Source organism: Candida parapsilosis, contig 005569, assembly GCF_000182765.1.
Source record: "Candida parapsilosis strain CDC317 annotated contig 005569".
NCBI classification, from domain to species: domain Eukaryota; kingdom Fungi; phylum Ascomycota; class Pichiomycetes; order Serinales; family Debaryomycetaceae; genus Lodderomyces; species Lodderomyces parapsilosis.
Window position 1 is genome coordinate 986,327 of NW_023503278.1, and position 23,030 is coordinate 1,009,356.

At 39.2% G+C, this 23,030-nt stretch overlaps 11 protein-coding genes and 1 pseudogene across 12 annotated transcripts; 6 read left to right on the forward strand and 6 right to left on the reverse strand. All coding sequences in view use genetic code 12, as the record gives it.

Annotated features, from left to right (window-relative positions):
* Positions 1 to 2,606: 2,606 nt before the first annotated feature.
* CPAR2_104460 (uncharacterized protein) lies at positions 2,607 to 3,608 on the forward strand (the record flags this gene model as incomplete). Its single annotated transcript, XM_036812488.1, has 1 exon — positions 2,607 to 3,608. The coding sequence occupies one exon, from the start codon at positions 2,607 to 2,609 to the stop codon at positions 3,606 to 3,608; it is 1,002 nt and encodes a 333-aa protein (XP_036663591.1).
* A 556-nt stretch (positions 3,609 to 4,164) lies between these two features.
* VAS1 (valine--tRNA ligase) lies at positions 4,165 to 7,329 on the reverse strand (the record flags this gene model as incomplete). Its single annotated transcript, XM_036812490.1, has 1 exon — positions 4,165 to 7,329. The coding sequence occupies one exon, from the start codon at positions 7,327 to 7,329 to the stop codon at positions 4,165 to 4,167; it is 3,165 nt and encodes a 1,054-aa protein (XP_036663592.1).
* A 204-nt stretch (positions 7,330 to 7,533) lies between these two features.
* Positions 7,534 to 9,069, reverse strand: CPAR2_104480 (U4/U6-U5 snRNP complex subunit; the record flags this gene model as incomplete). Its single annotated transcript, XM_036812491.1, has 1 exon — positions 7,534 to 9,069. One exon carries the CDS (start codon positions 9,067 to 9,069, stop codon positions 7,534 to 7,536), a length of 1,536 nt encoding a protein of 511 aa, XP_036663593.1.
* An 89-nt stretch (positions 9,070 to 9,158) lies between these two features.
* CPAR2_104490 (exosome non-catalytic core subunit) lies at positions 9,159 to 9,818 on the forward strand (the record flags this gene model as incomplete). Its single annotated transcript, XM_036812492.1, has 1 exon — positions 9,159 to 9,818. One exon carries the CDS (start codon positions 9,159 to 9,161, stop codon positions 9,816 to 9,818), a length of 660 nt encoding a protein of 219 aa, XP_036663594.1.
* Positions 9,819 to 9,870: 52 nt separating this feature from the next.
* Positions 9,871 to 11,793, reverse strand: DBF2 (serine/threonine-protein kinase; the record flags this gene model as incomplete). The annotated part of the gene is made up of 1 exon (XM_036812493.1): positions 9,871 to 11,793. One exon carries the CDS (start codon positions 11,791 to 11,793, stop codon positions 9,871 to 9,873), a length of 1,923 nt encoding a protein of 640 aa, XP_036663595.1.
* Positions 11,794 to 12,834: 1,041 nt separating this feature from the next.
* CPAR2_104510 (uncharacterized protein) lies at positions 12,835 to 13,047 on the forward strand (the record flags this gene model as incomplete). Its single annotated transcript, XM_036812494.1, has 1 exon — positions 12,835 to 13,047. One exon carries the CDS (start codon positions 12,835 to 12,837, stop codon positions 13,045 to 13,047), a length of 213 nt encoding a protein of 70 aa, XP_036663596.1.
* Positions 13,048 to 13,210: 163 nt separating this feature from the next.
* CPAR2_104520 lies at positions 13,211 to 13,801 on the reverse strand (annotated as a pseudogene; the record flags this gene model as incomplete). The annotated part of the gene is made up of 1 exon: positions 13,211 to 13,801. A coding segment is annotated over one exon (591 nt).
* Positions 13,802 to 14,725: 924 nt separating this feature from the next.
* On the reverse strand, positions 14,726 to 15,847 carry CPAR2_104530 (uncharacterized protein; the record flags this gene model as incomplete). Its single annotated transcript, XM_036812495.1, has 1 exon — positions 14,726 to 15,847. One exon carries the CDS (start codon positions 15,845 to 15,847, stop codon positions 14,726 to 14,728), a length of 1,122 nt encoding a protein of 373 aa, XP_036663597.1.
* A 224-nt stretch (positions 15,848 to 16,071) lies between these two features.
* Positions 16,072 to 17,085, reverse strand: CPAR2_104540 (uncharacterized protein; the record flags this gene model as incomplete). Its single annotated transcript, XM_036812496.1, has 1 exon — positions 16,072 to 17,085. The coding sequence occupies one exon, from the start codon at positions 17,083 to 17,085 to the stop codon at positions 16,072 to 16,074; it is 1,014 nt and encodes a 337-aa protein (XP_036663598.1).
* A 1,255-nt stretch (positions 17,086 to 18,340) lies between these two features.
* On the forward strand, positions 18,341 to 19,009 carry CPAR2_104550 (uncharacterized protein; the record flags this gene model as incomplete). Its single annotated transcript, XM_036812497.1, has 1 exon — positions 18,341 to 19,009. One exon carries the CDS (start codon positions 18,341 to 18,343, stop codon positions 19,007 to 19,009), a length of 669 nt encoding a protein of 222 aa, XP_036663599.1.
* Positions 19,010 to 19,175: 166 nt separating this feature from the next.
* Positions 19,176 to 19,733, forward strand: CPAR2_104560 (ethanol metabolism protein; the record flags this gene model as incomplete). The annotated part of the gene is made up of 1 exon (XM_036812498.1): positions 19,176 to 19,733. The coding sequence occupies one exon, from the start codon at positions 19,176 to 19,178 to the stop codon at positions 19,731 to 19,733; it is 558 nt and encodes a 185-aa protein (XP_036663600.1).
* A 345-nt stretch (positions 19,734 to 20,078) lies between these two features.
* On the forward strand, positions 20,079 to 22,559 carry RTS1 (protein phosphatase 2A regulatory subunit; the record flags this gene model as incomplete). Its single annotated transcript, XM_036812499.1, has 1 exon — positions 20,079 to 22,559. The coding sequence occupies one exon, from the start codon at positions 20,079 to 20,081 to the stop codon at positions 22,557 to 22,559; it is 2,481 nt and encodes an 826-aa protein (XP_036663601.1).
* Between the last annotated feature and the right edge of the window lie 471 nt (positions 22,560 to 23,030).

Here is a 23,030-nt window from a genome sequence, read left to right on the forward strand (position 1 = left end):
TGGAAACTCCGAGAACAAAAAAAATACCCTGTTTTATTCTTTCGTTTCTTGTCCTCAAAGGTAACTTTGTGCTCGTAAGAAAACTTACATTGAATGTTCCTCCCTCGGCATTACAACTGTGAGTAAAAAGTCCAACATCCAACTCGTCCTCTCTGCATGACTGTTCACGACTGACCAAGCTCGTCACATGTCCGTATAACATCAATGTTTATTTTTCATGAGTAGAGATCCCAACTAAGCGTTTTCGTTTCCCAATTTGTGGTGGTGGTGGTGTTCTAAAAAATGCAAAAGCGGGTGATGGTGTGGTCTAGTCTATTACACTCTTTGTGTCTTGTTGTTGTGCAAGTGTGTCATTCACTCAACAAAAAAATAACAAAAAAAGAATTCTTATTTCGACTACTATGACACTTATGTAATATATTATGTAATAAAGACTGTATATACAGTCATCACCGAACAATTGAAACCTGATCTGATTGATTTGGAGATTGTGTATCTGGAAGTATGGTGTGGTGTGGTGTGTCTCTGTACAACAAACGGTTGAGCCCCACACACACAACAGTTGGATAAATTGTTTGCATTTCATAGGAAACACAGTCTCGAAGTTCCCAAAGCATTTGGGACAACAAATGTCTAGACCAGATTCAGTAGACCATTGCAACGACTAATACTTCGCGACAATCATTTACTGTTAATCGTACGACCCACCACTATCTATACAACTCACGGGGTTTTTTCTCACATGAATGCTCGCAAAATGCGTAGTTTAAATTGTGGTGCAACTGCTTTGTGACTCTCATCCTGCATTGGCGAAGTAATAGCCATTCATTTCTCTAAGTATGGCTACACATGGAAGGGAAAAGAATAGAAAGAACGCACGGTACCTCCGTGCTATGTGCCTATGAAAGGTAAACGTACTCCTCAATGCGGTATATCTACACTATGTTTTGTAAAGGTGCTTGTATGGTAAAAGACCCCCTCCGGAAGTGTGGAAGATTTTTGAGTGGTACTAATTGTAGCACAAAATTCAATCAAAACTCCGAACAAAAACGTTTGTTAAGAAAAAAAAGATGAATCGCCCACCCCCACGAATCGGTGAAATCGGTTGATGCCGACGGCAAAAGAATGAACAATCCCACAACGAGTAGCAGTGGAGCCCACACCGTCGTGTAGATATTTTCGGCATTAGCACAAACAAAACTAAACTAAAACTAAACATCCGTTTGTTTTTGGTTGGTATGCACATATTGAATTACCAAACATAGACAATTTTTTATTTTTTTCATTTCCATTCTTAACGCACAAATTATATTTTGGATTTTGTAAGGTGATTTTTAACCAAACAACTAAAACAGCCTTTTACTACCAGCACAAATATAGTGAGAAAAGAAACATCAGACTATTGCATTGCATAAAACATGACTCTTTTACTAAATAATTGATTGATCTTAATTGGGACTAAAGATAAACAAAAGAATGAGAGATGAATAATGAGTTGTTGGCCCGTTATAGAGTTTACCACGAATTAGTGACGACGGTGACAATAATGACTTCATAATTCAAAGTGCTAATGAGGTGCGTAGAAAACAAGCCCACGAAACATATGTCGCTCATGTAAGCATCTACAAACGTTACACTACTCAAGAGAAATATGGCTCCAACATGTGTCGACGAAACGGATAGCAGTTTGAAAGACATATACCACGCCATAAAATCTGTTTATTGTTCCAATTTTCGTAGAATTAAATTTCTTCAATACAAAATATAACCTTTTGCGCTTCTCAAAACTCATTTCCAAAAACCCAAAAATGCAGAAGGAGTCACTATAACACCACACGCTGTTTCGGAAATATACCGAAAAAGTCTGTGTAAAAATTGACCTCTATGTCACGCCTTATAACCGACATCAGGCGAAATAACCCACCCGCCTACTTTTAAAAAGGCCCTCCCCCCTTACATGCCACATTTAACCAAAAACGAAACCGACAGCTGGTTGAGACATGTACGACGCCATGGTACAATGAATGGCTACTAATTCAAGCCTATCCCTTTACAACTGAGCTTAATAATCAACAAGTTTGGTGACTATGGGTAATTTCCTCATCGTGCTGTGTTCCATTTCCTATTAGCAAAGCTGGGATGATGATTATGGGTCTTTTTTAACATTCAAAACGAGATGTAGAGCATTTAGATAGGAAAAAGCTTAATCACAACCTTTTCGGGAGTTGTAGGGGTCTTGATAGCCTCCTACGAGGAGAGAATTGTTGCTCGAAGTTCTAGCATATGATTGCGTTGAAATGTGCAGAAAAATGCACTTTTTTGTTGAAATATACTCATCCGTCAGGCTTACTCTCGTACCAGGCAATATTTGTCATAGTTGCTCAAGAGTGTCAGATTCAGGAAAAGTAATTAAGTGTGGAGATAGGCGTCAAGAAACGGAGCTAACCGCGTCCCGAGCCACAGTTGCTGCAATACAAAACAAAAATCTTACTAATCAATTGCAAACTGAAGCTTTTTTTAAGTTCAACAAAATACGCCCTCGTCTTTCACAAGTATAACAAACTCATCAGTAACTTACTAATTTATCCCATAGCATCAATTGCAAAATGACAGTATTTGTCTCAGGTGCAACAGGCTTCATTGCTCAGCACGTAGTTAAGGAACTCTTGAGACAAGGTTTTCAAGTGATTGGTTCAGTTAGAACAAAAACAAAGGGTGACTATTTGTCGAAGTTAATCAGTTCAAAGAGTTTTTCTTACGTGGTGGTACCTGATATCGCGTCAAAAGGTGCCTTTGATCAGGTTTTACAAGACAACGAAAATATTGAGAGTTTTATTCACACAGCAAGTCCAGTTGATTTCGAAGTTAGTGATATACAAACTGGTCTTTTGGATCCAGCAATAGAGGGAACCAAAAACGTGTTGGAAGCAATTGACAAGTTTGGCAGCAATGTAAAGAGCATCGTTGTTACGTCGTCAACATCGGCTGTTCGTGATTCAAGCGGCAACAGACCTTCGAATAGTACATTAGAAGAATCCGCTTGGAATGAAATCACCATTGAGCAAGGCTTGAAAAGCACGAGGTTGGGTTATGCTGCAGCCAAAACTTTTGCTGAGAAGGAAGTTTGGAAGTTTGCTAATGCACACACGGGTTTCAATGTGACAACCGTCAATCCAACTTTTGTATTTGGCCCTCAAGCGTACGAGGTAAAACATAAAGAGAAGCTAAATGAGTCAGCAGAGATCATCAACAAAGTTTTGAACTTGAGTCCAGATGACGCTATCCCTAGACTTACCGGATTATACATTGATGTCAGAGATGTGGCAAAAGCTCATGTTGCTGCTGTTAACCACCCAAATCAGTTCAATGGGCAAAGGTTGTTACTCATTGACTCGGCATGGACCAATGAACTTCTTGCTGTTATTATTAACAAACATTTTCCAAATGCTGACATTCCAAAAGGAAGTATTGAGAAAAGTGATGAAGAATTGAAGAAAGCAAATCTGAAATGGGACAATGCCAAAACTAAAAAGCTTTTGGGTTTTGAGTTTATTCCACTTGAAAAATCGGTAGTTGACGCAGTTAAACAACTTCTCGATGCCAAGTAAAGTAGAGCATATCCTTTTATTAGACGGATTTTACACAAAGGTTTGGCAAACTAGTATTCCATAGTCGTATATTAAGTTTCACTATTTCGATTCATCCTTGTCATCGTTGTCATTGTTGGGCTCAGTCTCCTGCCTCTTATTTTAGTATCACTTGTGGTTTCCCCAGTGAGCAGCGTACGCCTCTTTAGCACCGATTTGAAAGTTATCTCCTTTAGAGAATGCATGGAATGCATCTTTAGCGTCTTCCTGAGCAATTTTACCAGACTTGTACAACTCTTCTCCTTGTTTAAGTAATGAATCTATTGTGAAATTGATGTGAGATGGTTTGGGAAGAAGAGTCTAGAAAATTTGCGAAAATGATGACTTCAAGGGGTAATAGTGCTTTATATTCGATAAAAGAGGGGGAATACAAGGCTATAAAATTTTGGAATTTCGGCACAAGCAGTACTTGAAATGCAGCCCAATGCAACCACTCCCTACCAGCTTCAGTCATCATTGCCCTCAATATAATAACCTTCTGTTCATTATATACTATATAATTGTATCTACTTCTTCTTTAAAGTTTCAACTTTTTCAATATTTCAATAGTTTGTTCATAACCCTCAATCTCAGCAGTGACTTTTTCCAAACGTTGATTGGCACTTTGAATAGCCTCTGGTTTGGTCTTTTCGGTGAATTTACTGATAGCTTCGTCATTCTTCTTCTTTGTTTCTCTTGCTGAGTCTAATCTTTTTGTGACTTTAGCAATTTCAGCATCCAAATCAACTTGTCCCTTGACCAAAACGTGAACAGTACAGTCAGGGCCAATTGCTTGTAATGCACACCCTGAGGGAACCTCCTGTGCTGTTTTGACAACAGAGATTTTCTCCACACCTTTAATGAGGGAAACAATTGAATCTTGTTGATCAGAAGCAATCTTATAAATCTTTTCATTAGCCGACTCAACAAAGACCTGACCATTCTTCAAAATATTGTATTGAGACAACAATGATCTGGCACCTTTGGTGATATCAATGACCAAGTCGTACGCATTGAGCGCATCATCATTGTCATATTCTTTGTTGTAAGTTGGATACTTAGCCTTGACAATGGTTTCAGTCTTGTCTCCTTCACGTCTTGGTAATCTTTGCCACATTTCCTCAGTGACGAATGGCATAAATGGGTGAATCAACCTCAATGCACCATCTATACTGGTGTACAAAGTATCTTGAGCTGATTTCTTTTGCTCTGGTGTACCATCTTGGATCAAAGCTTTTGAGTTTTCAATGTAAACATCACACAAGTCGTACCAAAAATTATAAATGTGATTTGTCGCATCACCAAAATTACGCGCCTCCAATGCTTCATTAGTGTTTTTAGCTGCGGTTGTCAATTTATGCAATATCCATTTTTCAACAAGTGATTCGTTACCTGTTAGTGAAGCTGACATAGGAGGCACATAATCACTGCCCAATTTACCCAAAACAAACTTGGTGGCTTGATAAATCTTGTTACAGAACTTACGGTAACCTTCAACTCTCAAAATGTCCAAATTGATGTCTCTACCACCAGTTGAGTATGCACATAAAGCAAATCTCAATGCATCAGTACCACATTCAGGAATACCATTTGGATAAGATAATTTTTGACCCTCAGTAGCTTTCTTTAATTCCCTAGGGTCCAAATTACCAATGAGTAATTTGTCGTGTAACCCCTGTAATGGAATACCTGTAATCACATCCAATGGATCAACAACATTTCCCAAGGACTTTGACATTTTACGACCTTGTGCATCTCTAACCAAAGAGTGACAGAAAACTTCCTTAAAAGGAACTTTCCCAGTCATTTTCAATGACAACAAAATCATCCTTGAAACCCAAAAGAACAAAATGTCCCATCCAGTTTCCAACATTGACATTGGGCTAAACAATTCCATATCTTTGGTCTTGTGTGGCCATCCTAAAGTAGAAATTGGCCACAAACCGGATGAAAACCAAGTATCCAAAACATCTTCATCTTGTGAAAGAGTGAATTTCTTGCCGCCAAATTTAGCAGTAGCTTTCTTCAAAGCTTCTTCTTGGGTTCTACCAGAAATCCAGTAATCATTGTCCAATCTGTCATGTTCTTCACCTTCTATTTCAACGAAGTATACTGGGCATCTGTGACCCCACCATAACTGACGGGAAATACACCAATCTTGAATATTTTCCATCCAATGGAAATACTCGGCTTCAGATGTTTTTGGTGTAATTGTGATATCGCCATTCTTAACAGCAGCGATAGCTTCCTTGGCCATTTCCTGTTGGTTGACATACCATTGAGGTTTCAATAATGGTTCAATAACGTCCCCGGATCTCGAGCAAAGCGGGATTGTCATTTCGTTATCCTTTTGTTCAACAAACAAATCCTTCTTTTTCAACTCTTCAATAACCTTGGCTCTCGCGTCAAATCTCTTCATTCCCTTCCATTCCGGACCAGCATTTTCGTTGAGGTAACCATCATCGGTGTAAATGTTTATAAATTCCAAACCATTTCTCTTACCAGTGCTGTAATCGTTCTGATCATGCGCTGGGGTGATCTTGACAGCACCTGTACCGAACTCCATATCGACAGCTTCTGCATCAGTAATAATTGGTAATTTTCTATTAACAAATGGATGAACGACAAATTTTCCATGCAAATGTTTGTACCTTGGATCATTTGGATGTACTGCAACTGCAGTATCTCCAAAGATAGTTTCCGGTCTAGTAGTTGCAACTGTAATTTTCTCGTCTGAATTTTCAACAGGGTATGAAAATGAGGTCAATGTTCCAAACTCAATCTTTTTTTCATAACCAGGAACTGACAATAAGGTTTTGCCTGGAATGTTTTTGTTATCCACTTCTAAATTCGAAATTGCAGTGTTTAATTTAACAGACCAATTAACCAATCTAGAAGCTCTATAGATAGTTCCATCTTCGTGCATTCTAACAAATGCTTCAGTGACTGCTTCAGATAAATCTGGGTTTAATGTAAACCTTTCTCTTGTCCAATCGTATGATGCACCAAGTTTCTTGAATTGGTTCTTGATTCTCGCATGGTAATCCTCTTTCCATTCCCAAACTTTTTCAACAAACTTTTCACGGCCATAATCATGTCTAGTTTTCTTTTCTTTGGCCCAAATTTGCTTTTCAACAACTGATTGAGTTGCAATACCAGCATGGTCAAACCCTGGAATGAACAAAGTGGTCTTCCCTTGCATTCTGTTCCATCTGATCAAAGTATCTTGAATCGATACGGTCAATGCATGTCCTATGTGCAAAGCACCAGTGACATTTGGAGGAGGACAGGGAATCGAAAAGCATCCTTCCGGTTTTATTTCACCTGATTCAGTAAACTCTGGTTGAAAGTAACCTTGGTTTTCCCACCAAGCATACCACGAGCTTTCAACATTCTTTGGATTATATGCTTTAAAAGCAGGGTCGTCTAAAGAAGCTAATATTTTCTTTTCACCTGGTTGCGTATTGTCCACAAACTCGGGTACATGAGCTGTTTCCTTCTTTTCCTTCTTTGGTTTCTTCTCCTCAGGTTTGGTCTTGGATGATTCTGCTTGCTTGGCCTTCTTGGCATTAAATTTGGCCAATTTTTCAGCTTTCTTCCTTTCTTTCTCCAATTCCTTTGCAGTCTTTGGTTTCAGTTCTGAAGATTCAGCTACTTCAACCAAAGCTGCTTCAACTGGCTTTTCTTTAATAATGTCACTCATGTTTCTAAATTGTACTCCACGTTGCAAGTATAGTCTATTCCGTAATATTAATTTGTATAAATTGGGCCTTGAGAGGAGATGCACACGGCTTGGAAGCATATATATAGGAACCACACTCAAATCTGAAAATTTTTTTTTTTGTCTTTTTGTTGTTTTTCGTATTGACTCATTAAATTCCAAGCAAGCTATGCATTCTATAAAACTCTACTCCAACTTTCGTTTTTTCTCTGGATTCGACTCAAGTTTAGCTTTGCTCTTCATCAGTGTACCTAACCATCTACTCTCTGACTCATTTGGGGTTGTATTCTTCACCGGTTTCAGCAAAATAATACTATCAAAATCCTCATCCCAAAAATTCTCAACATTCGCAGCTACTTTTTGCTTATGTAGCCGCTCGGCCATTGCTTTTGACATTCTTGCATCGGTATTCTTGTTAATCTGTATTTGCCCTAATCTATTGCCTCCACCAGACCGGCTCATACCAAGACCAATCTCTTCACCAAAATCATCCATAATCGTGTCCTCTTGTTTACCAAATTCCATCTTGTTTTGCGCCTTGCGCAACTCCGACATTTGAAACCGTTCCTTCATTTTGCGGAACCTGCGGCCACCTCTCTTTTTCGACTTGATTTCAATGGGAGCCGGTAATGCCTTATTTGGTACCTGCTCTGGTGGTGCTAATAGCTTGTCAATCTTTGTCTCTATCTCGGACTTAAACTTCTCTCCTAACTTTCCATCAGGAGCGGATTTAGCTAGGTCAATTCTTGCTGCTAAAATCACTTTGCCACTAATAATTCGCATTACTGATCTTTGGATTTCTGGTGGGAGATACTTGACAAGATCGCTATGGTAGACGTAACCAGTTTGCCTTATATTTCTTGAGGCAGTTTTGGTGCTCGTCGCTAGATCTCTAATCCCTAAAGATGGGATATTACATGCTGGCGTCAATGCAAGTTGTTTCAAAGATCCCGTTGCAATTAATAATTGGGATGACGCGACTGGCCCAATGATTGCCGCAACATTAGGTGCAAATTTGGCAAGCTTGCTTGATATAAAATTTGACAATTGTTGTAGAATCTCATCCAACTTAAGGATTAACAAAGCACATGACACAATCTTGTTCCAATCCCCTTCCGACAACTTAAATCCACCCCGTGCTTGTTGTAATGCTGATATTACAAGAAGTAAACTTTTGTCGTTGGTCATGATTGTTTTCAACTCTGTTTCATAGTTTTTAATATTGACAAGATCTTGTTTGATTATCAAGACTATTCTTGCGTAGTCGACGTTGTTGGGTACTAAACTCTCTAACTCTGGAAACACCAACTTGTATTGCATCTTCAAGAGCATGGAAAATGCAAGAATTTCGTTGTTTATGATGGACGACAATTCGTTGATAGTCACAATAAACCTGTACTCTTCAGATTGGAATTCTGCATCGTTATCAATCTCGGCTAACAACTCCAAATAATCAGTCTTGCTGTCATCTAATGACTGTTCCTCGAATTTTGCCTTTAACATTGGTATCAAAGGGTAAACCTTAGATAGTCTCGAATACTCCGTTACGGACTCAATGTCTGGGTGTTCTAGTACAACTTGAAACGGACTCGTAGTTGCATTGAACGCAACCAAATCGGCCAACAGCTGCTGTAGGGAGTCCTCTTTTGAGCTCACAAGGGCATCGTCATCATCATCTGAACTATCCAAGTCTTCAAGCAATTGCTTCTCGTAATCAGCCATGGTTCCACTGAGATAAAGTTGAACAAAAAAAAAATAAAAAAGTTCAAAAATTCAGAGATGATGGAGATGAGTTTACTACATTTACAATCATGGAAGTAAATACATCGGTACTAAGCAATGCTGATGGATCAGCTGAACTAACCATGAATGGAACAAAATGCTTGGTATCAGTTTCAGGACCAATAGAGCCAAAAGTGCGTCAAGAACTACCCACGCAAGCGAGCCTAGAAATAATAGTACGTCCTTCCCTGGGACTTTCGACCACTAGGGAAAAACTACTCGAGGATAAATTGCGTTCTTTACTCCAGTCACTCATAATAAGGTACAAGTATCCTCGACAATTGATTCAAATTGTGATTCAGTTCTTGGTGGTTGATGAACAACCAGAATATACATGCAACGAATTGAACGCGGCAATAAACGGATGCTATTTTGCCTTGATTGATGCTGACATGGCATTGTACCTGAGCTTTGCATCGACAAGTGTTTGCATCAATCTGGGCAATTTAATTTATGACCCGACCGGAGATATCATTGCCACTAGCGATTCTCATCATGTGATTTGTTTCAGCATAGAAGAGGGTAAGGTTGGTAAGTTGTTACTTTTGGAAAGTGCGGGAGAGTTCACCGAGTCTCAATTGTTTGACTTGATTGCCAAAAGTGCGACCACGGTGGAGGTGTTACACAAGCAACAGCGGGAAGCTATTGAAACGAAGATAAAAAAAGATTACATATGGAGGGGGGAATGAAACTTAAAATGTCTTTCGATTACTATGCAAAAAAGAAAAAAGGCATCACCCTTCAGTATAAAGTGGCCAACGGATTCAATCTTGAATTGGCATCCACAGCACCACCTACATTCAATAAGTTGATTTCCCCTGCACCAAATTTATTATTTGGATTTGATTTGTGTTTGAATGTAAACCCAATAAAATTGTTTTGTCCAACTCTCTTTACATTACTCCTCTCCAATAGTTGTTCATTTTGCTCCTGTCTGGCAAAAACGTCCTTGTATTTCATCATCATTTCTTCATCCTCAAAGTCATCAAAATAACCAGCATCTTCCTCATTATCCAATTGAGGAGTGAATGGTGGTGTACGTTCTCTCAAGTTATTCCAGCTTTTGATATCCGCAAAATATGCCATTTGTTGAACTTGCTTGAAAGTACGCAATCTGTTGGATGGAGAGGCGATTAATTTGGTAATCAATGCCCAAGTACGATCACTGAAAACGTATCTTCCATCTTTTGTTTGAGGTCTGCGTAATGCCGTCTTCCAATTCTTCAAATTGTGATATGTTTCATCCTGTTTGGAACCGGAGAAAGGTGGGTACCCACACAAAGCTTCAAACAACATACACCCTAATGACCAGTAATCTATTGTGTAATCATAGCTCTTTCCTTCCAACACTTCTAATGCCATGTAGTCAGGTGAACCAACTATGGAGTTTGCCAAGTTGTGATGCCCTTGACTTTGCTTGAAAATCTTTTGTCTTTCCATCATCATCCTTGATGGCACTTGATATTCTTCCAAATCTTCCAAGTTTTTCAACCTTAATCTCATGGATTCAATTCTATCATTCGACACAGTACCCGCAGCTAATCCAAAATCAGTGAGCTTGATATGACCCTTTGAGTCAATCAAAAAGTTTTCTGGCTTCAAATCACGATGGGTAAATCCCAACTCATGAAGCGAATTGACAGCTGCAAACATTTCACTGATATAGAACCTAGCATGGGGTGGTATCAAATAACCAGTATTGTTCAACAATGTTCTAAAGTCCCCCCCAGGTACAAACTCCATAGCCAAAAACACTTTTTCTGGATCTTGAAATGCGTACAAAAGCTTCACTAACCATTCACTTCTAGTGTTTGTTAGAATGTCCCTCTCTGTTAAAACGTGCCTAGTCTCATCTAATTTCACAAGCAATTTCTTATTCAACACTTTTAACGCACAAATTTCACGGGTATCTTTCTTTCTAGCTAGAAACACTTGTCCATACCCACCTTGTCCAACTTGGGTGATCATTTCAAAGTCCTTGTGTTTGGGTTTCAATCTCCTCTTTCTTAAAAAAGCTCTTTCACGACCAATATAGCTTTTCCATTCTAATTGTTGTCTTTGAGGATCTTGATTGATATTTGGGTCAGTAAGAAGTTTGTTCTCCACCAATTGCGATCGTTCTCTTCTACTAATGACATAATCAAACATGTCACAATAATAATCCAAAAAGTACAATTGCGCAACTGAGGCCAACCTTTTTGTCTTTGGGTTATTAGCGCGTTTTTGGAACTCTTCATGTGTGAGCTTGAACCGTTGACTTGGTGGTGGTTGCAATTGATTGATATTATCTTGAAGAGTCCGTCTCCTGTTTTGGTTGTTGTTACTAGCTGCAAGAACATCGCGCTGGTGGACTGGCGTAGGAGTTGAAGGTTGCAGTGATTGGTAGGCCCCACCTTTGGAATAATGTGCTCCAGCGGCTGGAGAATTATGCAATATCGATTTTGTTGGCGAGTTCAACGGAGTTATATTCTCTTTGTTGATCTGTCCCCTAGTTGGACTGGAGTTGTATGTCCCGTAAACGGTTTTGTTCTGAGCAGGAGACCTATAGCTTGTATCGATGTCCATCATATTGCTTGATATTGAAACATTCTCCATTGATTGAGAAATGTCTCCCATATCGTGTGCTTGCTGATGCCTTGGCGACCTAGAGAAGAAGCTAGTCATCGTGTGACAACGATTGAAACGTCGGAGAAGTAACCTATTGTTTTGGATATGCCGTCGGGTTGAGAGACTGGCAATAAAAGTTGGAACACTTGTGGAAGAAAGTAGCTTGGTTTCGATACAAAAAATGCAAAAATAAAGTCGAAGAGCCTTGGTAAAATCCTTGATGGAGTGTTATCAATCAAAGTATGGAAATAGTGGAAAGCAAAGCAATATAAATCACAACATTCTTTCATTATAGAATTTGTAACTTCTTGATATATAGAAACTCATTTTTGGGTGCAGTTTTGTCCTACTTTTTTCTTTTTTTTTTGATCTGTTTAGTCTATGTTTACATTTTGCCCCAATTGGGAAATGAAAATTGATTCTTTATTTGAAATCTATTAACTCTCCCAATAAGGCACGAGCTTAGAACATCTGTTGATGCTGCAATCACTCAATAGCTGCTGGAATGGATGGTACAAAGATCTGACTCTGATGCAGGGTAGAAAATGTGCTCACTTATAGGTGGTTGAAAACAAACGCTACTGAATAGAGTAAAATCCTTCTGCAAACCTCAATGTGTGAAAGCTCCTTCACCATAGCCCAGAGGCAAATGAGATGTACACCTACTTGATTTGATATGGCCCACATATGACAGATGCAAACCGCGTCTACTATTTGCAATTTCATTGACCCTCGGCTTTTTTCCATGGATGAGATGGTCGGTGACACAAAAATACTCGTCAATTCCCAGATAAGGGACTCGGGCTAAGTTTCCTGGTGTATCTCCTTGGCTCATGTACTGTACAAATCATTCAGTGTGCACAACACCTCGACAACGAACTAAGGATGGCATGCCATTACCCATAGGATGGTTTATATCCGCCAATTACCAACTTTTATCGTTTCAAGTTCTATTTTTGTGTAAGGGACCAAATTTCAAGTTTTACGTCGAATTCTATTGTTTATTTGTTGGAGTATATAAAGATGGACAAATTTCAACAAAACTTCAGGTAATGTTTTCCCGTCCTCAATCAAATTACCAATACACCCAATTTCAAAATGGATTCATTACTTAAACAAGGAGAAGAGTTGTACAAGTCTGGTAAAATCACTCAGGAAGACGCTAAAGATGCATTCCAAGCATTCTCTAAAGGTGACAACTTCCAAGCCAGTGCTAAAGAAGCCTACTCTGCTTACCAGGAGAACCACAAAGGAGAAGCCAAAAAGAGCGAAAAGTCTGACTCTAAAGATGAGAAATCTGATTCTAAGTAAGTCGGTTCCAGTGAGATTCATAGTCGCATAATACACGTAAACTTCATTTTCCGTTGAATTGTGGCGTAGAATTCATGTAGGTAAGTAAGTAGGGCGAAAGCTCAAGGTCACATTCTATCATATATTCTATCATATAACCCACCATATTCCATTACATTGCAATTTAGTTTGCCTCAATAATTTGTTTCACTGTATCGACCATCGAATCCTCCAAACACCTGAGCTCGAAGCCCAAGAGAGCCTTAGTTTTTGAATTGTCCCACTTCATATCGCCCTCTTTAAATTGTTGTTTGTGCTTCTTCAACAGTCCTTTTGAAATTGCCATATCTGGAAATTTTGGATTGATGATGTGCGCAATCAACTCGTTGGAACATCCTGTATGAAGAAGCATTAATCTTCTACCATTAAACTCATCTGGTTTCTTGGCTGCGGCGTCATGAGCCTTTGCCACGTCACGAACATCAACAAAACGCCCAACATGGAGTGGAATTTTGTCTGTAGGTTTCAATTTCAATACGCGATTGACGATTTCGGCCGATTCATTGATTTTTGCTTTAATTTTAACCTCATATGCTTGTGGGTCGAATACAAAAGTTGGATTCACGGTGGTTACATTGAAATCCTTATGAGCTTCGGAAAACTTCCATACCTCCTTTTCTGCGTACGTGTTTGCAGCATCGTACCCCAATCTAGGTGAAACTAAACCTTGCTCTAAAGTGATTTTGTTCCCAACTCAGCTCTGTAATCCAGGCATCACGGTCTCTACCCCCACTAGAGTCACGCACGGCTGCAGTAAATGAAGTAACAACTATATTTTTTACATTGCCGCATTTTTCAATTGCCTGCAACGCTCTTTTTGTTTTCTCTATTACTGGCTGCAAAAGTTCATTTTGTATGTCCTTTGCTTTGAAATCAACTGGGCAAGCGGTGTGTATAAAGCAATTTATATCCCTGTTTTCTGACAAAAGTTGATCAAATGCACCTTCTGCCATAATATTGGGCACTATATCATGTTGTGAGTTAATCAAGCTTGATAGGTACACTCCTTTTGTTTTAGATCTAACGGTTCCAATGCCATTGATGTTTTCTTTCAACAATTCCTTGATCACATACTGTGCTATGTAGGCAGTAGCACCGATAACTATCACTTTCATCGTAAAGTCCTTATTTTCCCTCAAAAGCAATGATTTTGAGGGAATCGTTCATGTTTTAAATAATCTATACCAAGAAACCCTCATGATTATAATACCTGCCGGGTAAATAATTCAAATTTATGCACGCTCTAAATTTTGATTCGGAATCAACCCTTTCTGTGACAACACATTGGCAATCACAGCAATGGAAATAGCGAGGGGCATCTTTTCCATACTCGTAATGGACATTTTGCAGGGCCTAGCTCCAAGTTGCGGCTGTCGAAAGTTGAGGTGAAGCACATGTTTCTGGAAATGATCGAATCTTGCATGCACCTGCATTAACCCGTTTTTAAAGCCAATTTTTTGGGAAGCTGGTTTTGAACACTATTACTGCCCCACTAATATGGGGAAGCGGATAGGATAAGTAGCAGAAAAGTTGACCATTGGATTCCCATATGATCAATAGCGAGTGAGGGTCCCCCTTACTCAATTGTCATAAACAGGCCACTCAAAATATTGTGCTCATTTCATATATAACCTACATATTAATAGGAGTATTCTTGCAATACCTGCTTCAAAATAGTGGGGTACCATCTTTTCGCGACATCCTGATGGGATTTGATCCTGTTTCTAAACACAGCGTAGCCGATTGGCTCTTTTTCAACATCCGGCTTGAACTGAAATCCTACATCAACCGCCCAATCTTTAATCTTTTGATCTCTTTCCTCTTTCAATTTTATAATGTCTTCAGGAATATCCTTCACCGGAGTTTTGAAACAATCTAAATCAATGGTCTGGAAAAATGGAATTGAAATCCTAGTACCGCTTCCCGGTTTCGGAATCAATACCCGATGGATTGTGGCTTTACAGACACCTTGAGTTATCGCCTCCAATGTCTGTCCATTATTGACCACCAAGTGATTGGGGATGTTTGGAACCGTAATCCATTTTCCTTGAAAATTTTGCACTTGTAAGGAATTTTCATGGTCAGTAGCTTGGAAGATATAAGTGAGTAGATCCGAATCTCTGTGGGGACCAACACCTTGGCCAGTTAATGGAGTGTCATCTAATGCAACCGACTTTGTGCTTGCCAACGCAGACTCATCTGGATACGATATGAGTTTCATTTTGCACTGTTGGTTTGGCTTGAAGTAACCATCAAGGGCGTCACTATCTAAGCCAATGGATTCAGAAACAAGTTTTCTCACAACTGTACTCAACCTAGTCATTTTTGAGATATAATTCTCCACTGTGGGTCTAAAGTTTGGAATCTTACTGGCATCAGGCCAAAGGTTTGGTCCTTCGATGTTTTTGTAAATTGGTTCATCTTCTGATGGAGCTGGAAGTTCGGTAGCAAGGTCGATTTGTTCCCTCCAATCTGTATGGGATGCAGTAATCTCATTCGCCAAACGAGTATACCCTAAAAAGTGTCTTGAATTCGTCATTTCACAACCTAACTTCACCTCGTCGGGTAATGCGAAAAACTCCTCTGCCTGTTCTTTAATCTCAGCAAGATCTGCTTCAGTTGGACCAATTTCCTCGTAATGATTTAAGAGTAGAAAACCAACATTGATCATGGCATTTCTCAACTGAAAAAGAAATTGCGGCTTAGTTTCAGGGTTGAACGCTTGACGAAGATCAAGCACCGGTATTTCCTGGAATGACATGGCTGTGTTGTTGACTGGGGGTAAGAGAAGAATGGAAATGAAAAATTTGTCAAGCGTGCTTTATAAATCGTCTGATTTTCATCGTGAGCCACAGTTTTGTATATTATTTCTCTAATGGTGGGGGAATGAGTTTGTTTGGGCGCGATTTCATGATCTAACGTGACAGAGTTTTGTAACCAAAGAACAGGCTACTTTTTCTATTTGCTATCTACTATATTCGTACACTAATCTAAGAGTTGAGCTACTGTATCAACGACCGACTTTTCCAATCCAATAAACTTGTAATCCAATACACTTCTGGTAACACTTTGATCGTACCTATTCAGTCTTGGCGAATACTTCTTTGCATCTTCGGGATTACCTTTTGGCAAAATCTGATCCAATTCATCAAAATTAGACCTGATGATATCAACCACCTCTTGGTTGTTGTACCTTCCAGCAACAGCAAATAATCTTTTGTTTGCTGCATCTTCTTTAACGAAGGCCACGATATGAGCTTTGGCGCAATCTCTGACATCAACAAATAAACCCGCTTCTTGAGGAATCTTATCGCTTGGTTTCAACTTTAACAACTCATTGATCACCTGTGAAGAATAGTTAAGGCCATCTCTATCAAAATCAGGGAACGCTTGTGGTCCAAAAACAACGCCTGGCAAAATAGTTGTCACTGTGAACTTTGGGCTCTCATCTTTGACAAATTTCCACACGGTTTCCTCGGCAAACTTCTTGGAGCCTGCATATCCATCGCTGACTTCGTGCAAGGACTCTTCCCAAGTGACCGGATTCCAATTTTGCTCTGTAACCAGCTCTCCCTCTTTGAGAACGGTTCTACTTCCAGCGACAGCAGCTAAAGATGAAGTGACAACAACCTTTCTTATATTTTTCCCATGCTTTTGTATTGCTTTAAGTGCATTGGTTGTTCCATAAATCGCTGGGTCAAGGAGGTCCCTCTTTATATCTTCAACATCAAATTTGACTGGGGAGGCGGTGTGGATAAACACTTCAACCTCTGGGTGTAAATCCAATGCATTGTCAAACGCTCCATCCGCTGCAATGTCCTTCACCACTTCGTACTTGAAGTTCCCCACCGGTAACTGGGATCCTTTAATGTTGTTACTCAATGTCTCACCCTTTTCAGTGCTTCTAACGGATCCAATTACCTTGTAGTTGGCTTGTAGCAATTGCTTGACAATATTTTGGGCAATAAACCCCGTAGCTCCACTGACAAAGATTGACATATTGGTGGATTGAGTGTGGGGAATGGCAGGATTGATGCAAATTGAGGAACGGCTGGGTTTAAAATGGTGGGTTGCTATGATTATTCTGGAACCTTAGAAGTTTACATGCAGGAACAGAGCTTGCACCAAAGAGTGAAACGTGAAGAGTCTTTGCACGGTACTGCTCGAGGTTCCGCAACAAACTTCCACTGAAGGGAGTCAAGGAGTCTACTCTGATATTATCAACTGAAGTGCATTTCATTAAACTACTAATCCATTACTTACTAGCTTCTTTTGACTCGGACTTTTTGTCATCCTTGTGGTTCTCTTGATAGTCAGAGTATGCCTTTTTGGCATTGTCTTGGAAATTGCCACCTTTTGAAAAGTCTTGGTAAGCGTCCTTGCCGTCTTCTTGTGTGACTTTACCTGACTTGACGAAATCTTGTCCTTTTTTAATAAATGAATCCATTTTTATGTTTGCTGCAAGGGGAAAGAAAAATTGGCAAAGCGAAAATTGGAAAAGAGTACGGTTCTGTCAATATTTATACTTTTCGTCGACGACTTCTAACATCTCGTTAGAGGAATTGTGAGTCTTTGTGGAGCGGCGTAAAGCCTCTTCCACATTGTTATTGTTTTGGGTGTAAACAATGGCTTCACAAGGCGTGGGAATTTCATGTGAGAATGCTCATTACGTCATTGCTTCGAACATTGTCGCATTTCAAAATATCACACGACATCGCAGCTGTTTGAGTCTTGGAATCTCATATTGCGGTAGCGCTAAGTCACTTGATTTTGTTTATGTGGTTAGCTAAGAGTGATTCTACGCATCAAATCAAGTAAACTTAGCTCATGTGTAATGGGAACAAAATGGAAGACTCCGAGGAGGTACTTTGAAAAGGAGACATTTTGGTATGAAAATGAAGCAAAACAATTGTCACAAAAGACTCGAGAATGTTAAGAAATTCCAAATAGCAGGCAAGTCCATATATCTACAGACCACTTTGGTCCTAATTTACCAAACACGCTTCAATAGTAGCATCTTTTCTACACAACCAATACCAAACTTACCTTTATCTTTGGGTTTGCTTACGTAATTCCCGAGACCGCTCAACGGAAAAAACGAAAAAGAAAAATTTACAAAATGAAAAATCAAATCATTTTTGCGAAATTTTTCCACTTTTCAAGTTGATTCACTCTTCGCTTATCACACTGTGTGGGATCACAGATGCTAGCATCGTACAATGATCTATTAAAAAAATATCCCTATCGCACCAACATGGTGACTACCGGGCTCTTCTTTGGCCTCGGAGACATCATTGCTCAGTCGTTGTTTCCGCACACTATCACTACAACCAAAACAGACAAAGACGGGTATGAAGTTGAAGTTACGGAAATTAGTGAATACACTCCAGAAAGAACCATGAGAGCAATGATTTACGGCTCAATATTTTTTGCACCCATAAGTGTTTTATGGCACGGGAAAACGCTTCCCAAGATGAAAAACCCATTCATAAGCATGGTCAAGAGAAAGATGATGGAGACAAAGAGTAGAAAAAGGTTGCATTTTTATGACACTGTCTTTCGCTTGGGTGTTGATCAATTGCTTTTCCCAGCTTTTGTGTGGATTCCACTTTACAACACAGTCATGGTGATGCTAGCACAACATGAGGATCCATTTGGTGTGATTCGCAACAAGCTAGAGAATAACTGGTGGACGGTACTTCGAGCTAATTGGACGGTATGGCCAGGGTTTCAACTAGTGAATCTTTATTTCATCCCGGTACATTTGCGAATCGTTTGCGCAAATGTTTGGTCTACGGGGTGGAATACGTTCTTGAGCTTTGTACATAATACAAGGGGCCATGGAAAGGGAAGCGGAAAGAGACTAGAGGAATTGGTGGATATTGAAGATGATGATCAGGAAATCGTAATGGTATATGATTAGTCATACATGCGTAAACTGTAGCTAATGGGTGTATAAGTAATCTAAAATCCTCAGTATCTTGATGTTTGTTTCTGGCGTAGGTAGCGCGTTATCATTGAAAGGGATAAATTTCCAAGCAATCCAATGTACAATATACAAGTCATTGATCTCCTCCTTTAACTTAACTATGCGAACTTTTTTCAACAACTACAATCAGCTTCTCTTAAGGAGGCCTCTCATGACAAATATGATTAGTACTGGGTTTTTGCTAGGCGCAGGTGACTGCACAGCGCAGATGTTTTTTCCAGCCAACCCCGACCAACCATATGATTACTTGAGAACATTGCGAGCAATTATTTATGGAGGAGTCATATTCGCTCCAATAGGTGACAAGTGGTACAAGATACTCAATACCAAAATTGTGTGGCGAGGCAAAAATGAAAGGACAATGTCAACAATTCTTCGAGTTGCCGTGGATCAGTTGGTTTTTGCTCCATTCATTGGTATACCATTGTACTACGCTGCCATGACGGTGTTGGAAAACAGAAAACCATACTTGGAGCACATAATGGCAAAATTTGAGACAAGTTGGTGGATAACATTGAAAAGCAATTGGCTAGTTTGGCCAATATTTCAATGGTTCAACTTCTACTTGCTACCAGTCCAATACAGGTTACTAGCGGTTAATTTGATTAGTATTGGATGGAATACCTATCTAAGTTATGTTATGCATAATAAAGGGTGATGCCTCTATGCCATTGTAAGTTGAGTACATAGTTGTTGTACTATTTGAATCTAGAGTTGAATACAACCATATTACACCACCACCCACTGTTTGTGTATAGAATATCTTATGTGTTTCACAAAATAAAAGAAGACACTGACAGTGTACAGTCGCTTTTGTTCTTTTTTTTATTTTATTTTTTCTCACTCTCACCCAACTTCAGCGAATTTCATCAACAACACACACACTAAAACGTCGACAAAAGTTATAGGTGTGTTTAGAAAGACTATTCTATCTTATAAAGACACCACTACTACTACCCCAGTTACACAAACAGAGGGACTCTTCCCAATACCAATATCCAAAATGATGAAAGGATTCAAGAATAGATTAACTCGAAACAAGAGTCAATCTACAAACAAAAAAGGGGACAAGAAAGACAAGGACAAGAGTGAAAAGAGGTCCTCGTCTCCATCATCATCATCTTCTACATCGAATACAGCAGCATCACTGCAGAGCTCCAAGAACCTAATGACAAACTCAGCAACCTCGCTAAAGTCAAACTCTCCCAGTCCTTCTAGAAACAATAGCTCAAACAGTGCGGTGTCGATCAAGTCAACCAATAGCAATACAACTATGACGTCAGCCACCTCACCCCAGGGTCTGCCAACTACAGAATCGCCAAGGATTGTTGTTAATGATGATAATTCAAATGCTGTTTTTGGCTCACCATCACAACAATCGTCAAATAGTTCGGGTGTGTTTCCAAGCACTGTATCATTAGCTTCTGGACCAACATCAGCAGCTAATATGTCAGCAGCAAACACAGGAATCACTCCCACTACGATGCCTTCGATAGTTACGCCGAATCAAGGTGCTGGCAATGTATCTTTTAACTCGAATTCGCAACCCATAACACCCACACCCACTTCACCAAAAAGTCCATCTTTTGAATCTAGAGCCCACCACAGTCAACAAGGTGCACAATCACATTATCAGTTGAATCCAAATATATCATCACCTGGTAGGGACTCGTTTGATATTGATTTGATATCGGCACCAAAAAGACATTCGTCATCCAGATTTGAGCCAACGACATCCGAAAGATACCAAGAAATCAACAAACTACCAAATTTTGACGAGGTATTGCCAGAGGATCAAATTAATTTATTTATTCAAAAGATTGATCAGTGTAACATCATGTTTGATTTCAGCGACCCCACTTTTGATATTAGAGGTAAGGAGATTAAACGGATGACATTGCAAGAATTGATTGCTTTTATATCAAACAATCGATTTTCCTATACTGATGAAATGTACAAGCATGTTGTCAATATGTTTAAAAAGAACTTGTTTCGTCCTATTCCGCCCCCAGTCAATCCAATTGGCGATGTATACGACCCGGATGAAGATGAGCCAGTCAGTGAATTAGCATGGCCACACATGCAAGCAATCTATGAGTTTTTTTTGAGATTCATTGAGCTGCCTGATTTTCAACACCAAATTGCCAAGCAGTATATTGACCATGATTTTATTTTGAGAATACTAGAGTTGTTTGATTCAGAAGACCCAAGGGAGAGAGACTGTTTAAAGACTACATTGCATAGAATTTACGGAAAGTTTTTAAGTTTGAGAAGCTTTATTAGAAAGTCAATCAACAATGTGTTTTTGCAGTTTATTTATGAAACAGAGAGATTTAACGGTGTTGGTGAATTGTTGGAGATTATGGGCTCAATCATTAATGGATTTGCACTTCCATTAAAAGAGGAGCACAAGATTTTTTTGGTACGGGTTTTAATTCCTTTGCATAAAGTGAAATGTTTGTCATTGTACCACCCGCAGTTGGCGTACTGTATTGTCCAATTCTTGGAAAAGGATCCCACGTTGACTGAAGATGTGATTATGGGGTTGTTAAGATTTTGGCCCAAGATCAACAGTCCAAAGGAAGTTATGTTTTTAAACGAGATTGAAGATATTTTCGAAGTTATGGAACCTAATGAGTTTATCAAAATCCAGATCCCCTTATTTGCTCAGTTGTCGAAATGTATAAGTTCATCACATTATCAGGTTAGTGAAAAAGTTTTGTGTTATTGGTCAAATGAATATTTTCTAACGTTAATAACGGAAAATGCCGAAGTCGTGTTGCCGATCATTTTTGCATCTTTGTATGAGTTGACAAATGCAACACAACCTGGTATTGAGAATGGCATCATGCAACAAAAATTGGCCAATTTTCCCGATGCAACAGTGGATGCCAATGGCAACTTGATTGATGCAGGGCTAGTTTTGCAAGATTTGCAGCAAGGTATTATACCAAGTGCGAATGATCCAACTCACCCGCACCATAAAATATTCCAGGTCCATGCGTCGGTGAATAATAATGGACAAAATGGGGAAAACGACTTGTCAATGTCCATGAATGGCGAGGGGAACCATCAGCAACGTCATCCTCACACAGACCTTAATGGAAATGAGCTCTCAGATGAAGAATACTATGATCTGTTTAGCTCAATGCAAGCAGGAAACGCAGGAGGATCAAACTCTACCAATCAATTAAGTGATGAATTCAATCCTGGATTCGATGAAGAGACTAGTATGTTACTGCATAATTCAGCTACATCAACTTGGAATAGAAATATCCATTCACTTTCATATGGAGCATTAAAAGTATTTATGGATCACAACCCAGTATTGTATGATCACTGCACTATGTTATATCATCAATCCTTGAGTGAACAAAAGAGTCGCGAAGCTGCACGAAAAGAAGGTTGGGAAAAGATTGAAAAATACGTTAAGCAGCTCAAAGCTCAACAACAACCATCGCTGGAGCGTAGTGGAGTATTTTGAAATAAACGATAGTTTTTAGTCTAATGTACAATCTTTTTGTATGAGAGAGGAAAGCGCGATGAACACGAAAATGTTGAAAGCTTGCAAAAAAAAATTTTTCATCTCCTTCAAGCGTTTTCCTTAGCAATGTCTCTTCTGCTCTTTCTCCCATAGAGCAGTTATAAGTGGTACGTTTCGAAACGATATATATCCAAACAAGATGAAAAACCTTTTACCTCGATTTGCAAATGTTTGAATTTTGAATTTTTTTTTTTTCAAATTGGTGAAATGCATATAAAGAACCGCTACACTGAATTGGATAATGATATATTGATGAATGATTATTAACTTTTAAAGGAGTCCGATTGATAAACGCTGTGACTGTTTGAATCTTTTATCCGCTTATCATTTTTGTAGAGGCTGGGGAGACTTTTCAAAGTACATCGTATATAGTTCAAATGTTGTTCCGTAGGAGACTCCGAAGAGAAACAA